A 1,940-nucleotide genomic window follows, 5' to 3' on the forward strand; every position below is an offset into this window, starting at 1 on the left:
TTTGGGACACTGGCCGACCTCTCAGGCTTAGGTAAATCAGGACACAACTCCACGAACAACACAAAACATTAACCCTGTCAGCACCTTATTTACTTTAGACTTGAACTTGTAATGGTCTCGAAGGACTTTAGACCTGGACTTGTGGTTGTCTTGAAGATTATAGACTTGGACTTGATTGAATATTGACATAATTGTTTAGAAGGACTTTGGACTTGAGTTTTTAGTTGTCTTGAAGGGACTTTAGACTTGAACTTCTGATTGTCTTGAAGGACTTACAGTAAGGCGGTGTTTACACGAGAACGAAACGGGCTGTATCTGCTACTTTTCTCTCGCGTATAGCCCGTTCGTTCACACGAGGCCGTAACGGAAACGCGGAAACGGACCCCGCAAACGATAACGGGTCCCAAGGTGGATAGATCTGCAACCGGAAGGCTCTGGGGGGCCAAACGGCTCAGTGTGTACGTCCTATACGATCATTTCCTGATAACGATGAAGCCATAGCCCCGCCTCTCCCCACCTCTGCTGCTACAGATGTTAGTGCAAAAATATACAGCTCCTCTACCACAACCATCAGCAACAAGTGGAATTACATGAACTACATGTTGCGAAATCCACAGCGGGGCACAAACAGAAGGGCAACCATGCTCGGGGGTCTTCTTCGCTGCTTTTGGTGTATTTTGTGGCGAAAGTACAGCGCCACTTACAGGCCCGGCATATGTACTACATCGTTTCCAGTGGTCTCGTGTGAATGGACACGTTAAATGAGCCGAAGGACTGTGAACGGAAGACTTTTTTCGAATTTGGTGCGTAGACGTAAACGTTACCGTGTAAATGGGGTCTTAGACTCAGACTTGTATTTATAATTGTTTTGGCCTTTAAGACTTGGGTTGAAGACTTTCCTTTGACTCGACACGTGGTGAACTTTGATCGATGTAGTTCTGACAGAGCTGAACTTTAACGGACAGGAAGCCAAGATTGTGATGTTTTCTGGTGTCTTAAAACAGACGGATAAAAGGATATTTGGTGGATTCAAACACGTTAACTGTGTTTTCCATAGGGAGTCCCAGCAGGGCGTCTCACAGCTCCAGTGAGAGCCTCAGCATCTCCTCCAGGTTCCTCTCCCAGAATCCAGCTGGAAGGTAAAGCTGAAAGACGGTTGATCAAAACAACATCTGGTTCTTCGTCTGGTTTGTGTTTCTGATGAAAAGTCTTTTGTCTCCCTCTCAGTCGGACTGTGCTTCCTCTCCCAAATCGAGGAGGAGTATCGGAGGCGAAAGCCCGTCCTCTGGTCTCAGAAGTCCGACCTTTAATGGAGGAGAACCGGACCCAGGACAGGAAGTTATCATGGAACCAGGAACAGAACCAGAACCACAATCAGGACCACAACTCTTCAACTAAGGACCAGAAACAGAACCTCAATCAGGACCAAACCTTTTCAACTAAGGACCAGAAACAGAACCACAATCAAGACCAAACGCAGGACCACATCCAGCCGGGTAAAGATCAGCTCCAGAACCGGGTCGAGCAGGAGATCTCTTCGAACCACAGACCCTCACCACAGAAGAAGAAGGTCCAGACCTCGGGGGAGTGCCGGAGGAACCTCGGCCCGACAGCCAGAGCTTCCCTCTCACATCTGAACTCTTCATCTGGACTCAGGAAGGCTCAGTCGGTCCAGAGTCTGCTCACCGACACAGGTACTCTACAAAAACTCAAAATCTTGCCAAACTATATTTCTCTAACATCTAGTCAGAATATGTCTCTAACCCTGATATAAGACACAATAACTTCAGAAGTAACACTGCAGTGAGATGTCAGGTCTTTGCAGCCGCAACTTTTGTGTTCAAGGAGGGGACTGCTTGTGTCAATGGAGTCTGGTAGCTTTGATAGAGAGAGCGTGGATGAGAGATTCATTCCCCCTTTGGAAAGAACTGTCTTACAGC

The 1,940-nt window shown here is 47.4% G+C and overlaps 1 protein-coding gene across 1 annotated transcript; it reads left to right on the forward strand.

The window, feature by feature from the left end:
* Nucleotides 1-6: 6 nt before the first annotated feature.
* LOC104966953 (putative uncharacterized protein DDB_G0288537) lies at nt 7-1,694 on the forward strand (the record flags this gene model as incomplete). Its single annotated transcript, XM_010796310.1, has 3 exons — nt 7-31; nt 1,058-1,139; nt 1,228-1,694. A coding segment is annotated over exon 3 (385 nt), but the record flags the coding sequence as incomplete, so codon positions are not given.
* Between the last annotated feature and the right edge of the window lie 246 nt (nt 1,695-1,940).

This window comes from Notothenia coriiceps, unplaced genomic scaffold (genome assembly GCF_000735185.1).
Source record: "Notothenia coriiceps isolate Sejong01 unplaced genomic scaffold, NC01 NC01_scaffold00002282, whole genome shotgun sequence".
Classification (NCBI taxonomy): Eukaryota; Metazoa; Chordata; class Actinopteri; order Perciformes; family Nototheniidae; genus Notothenia; species Notothenia coriiceps.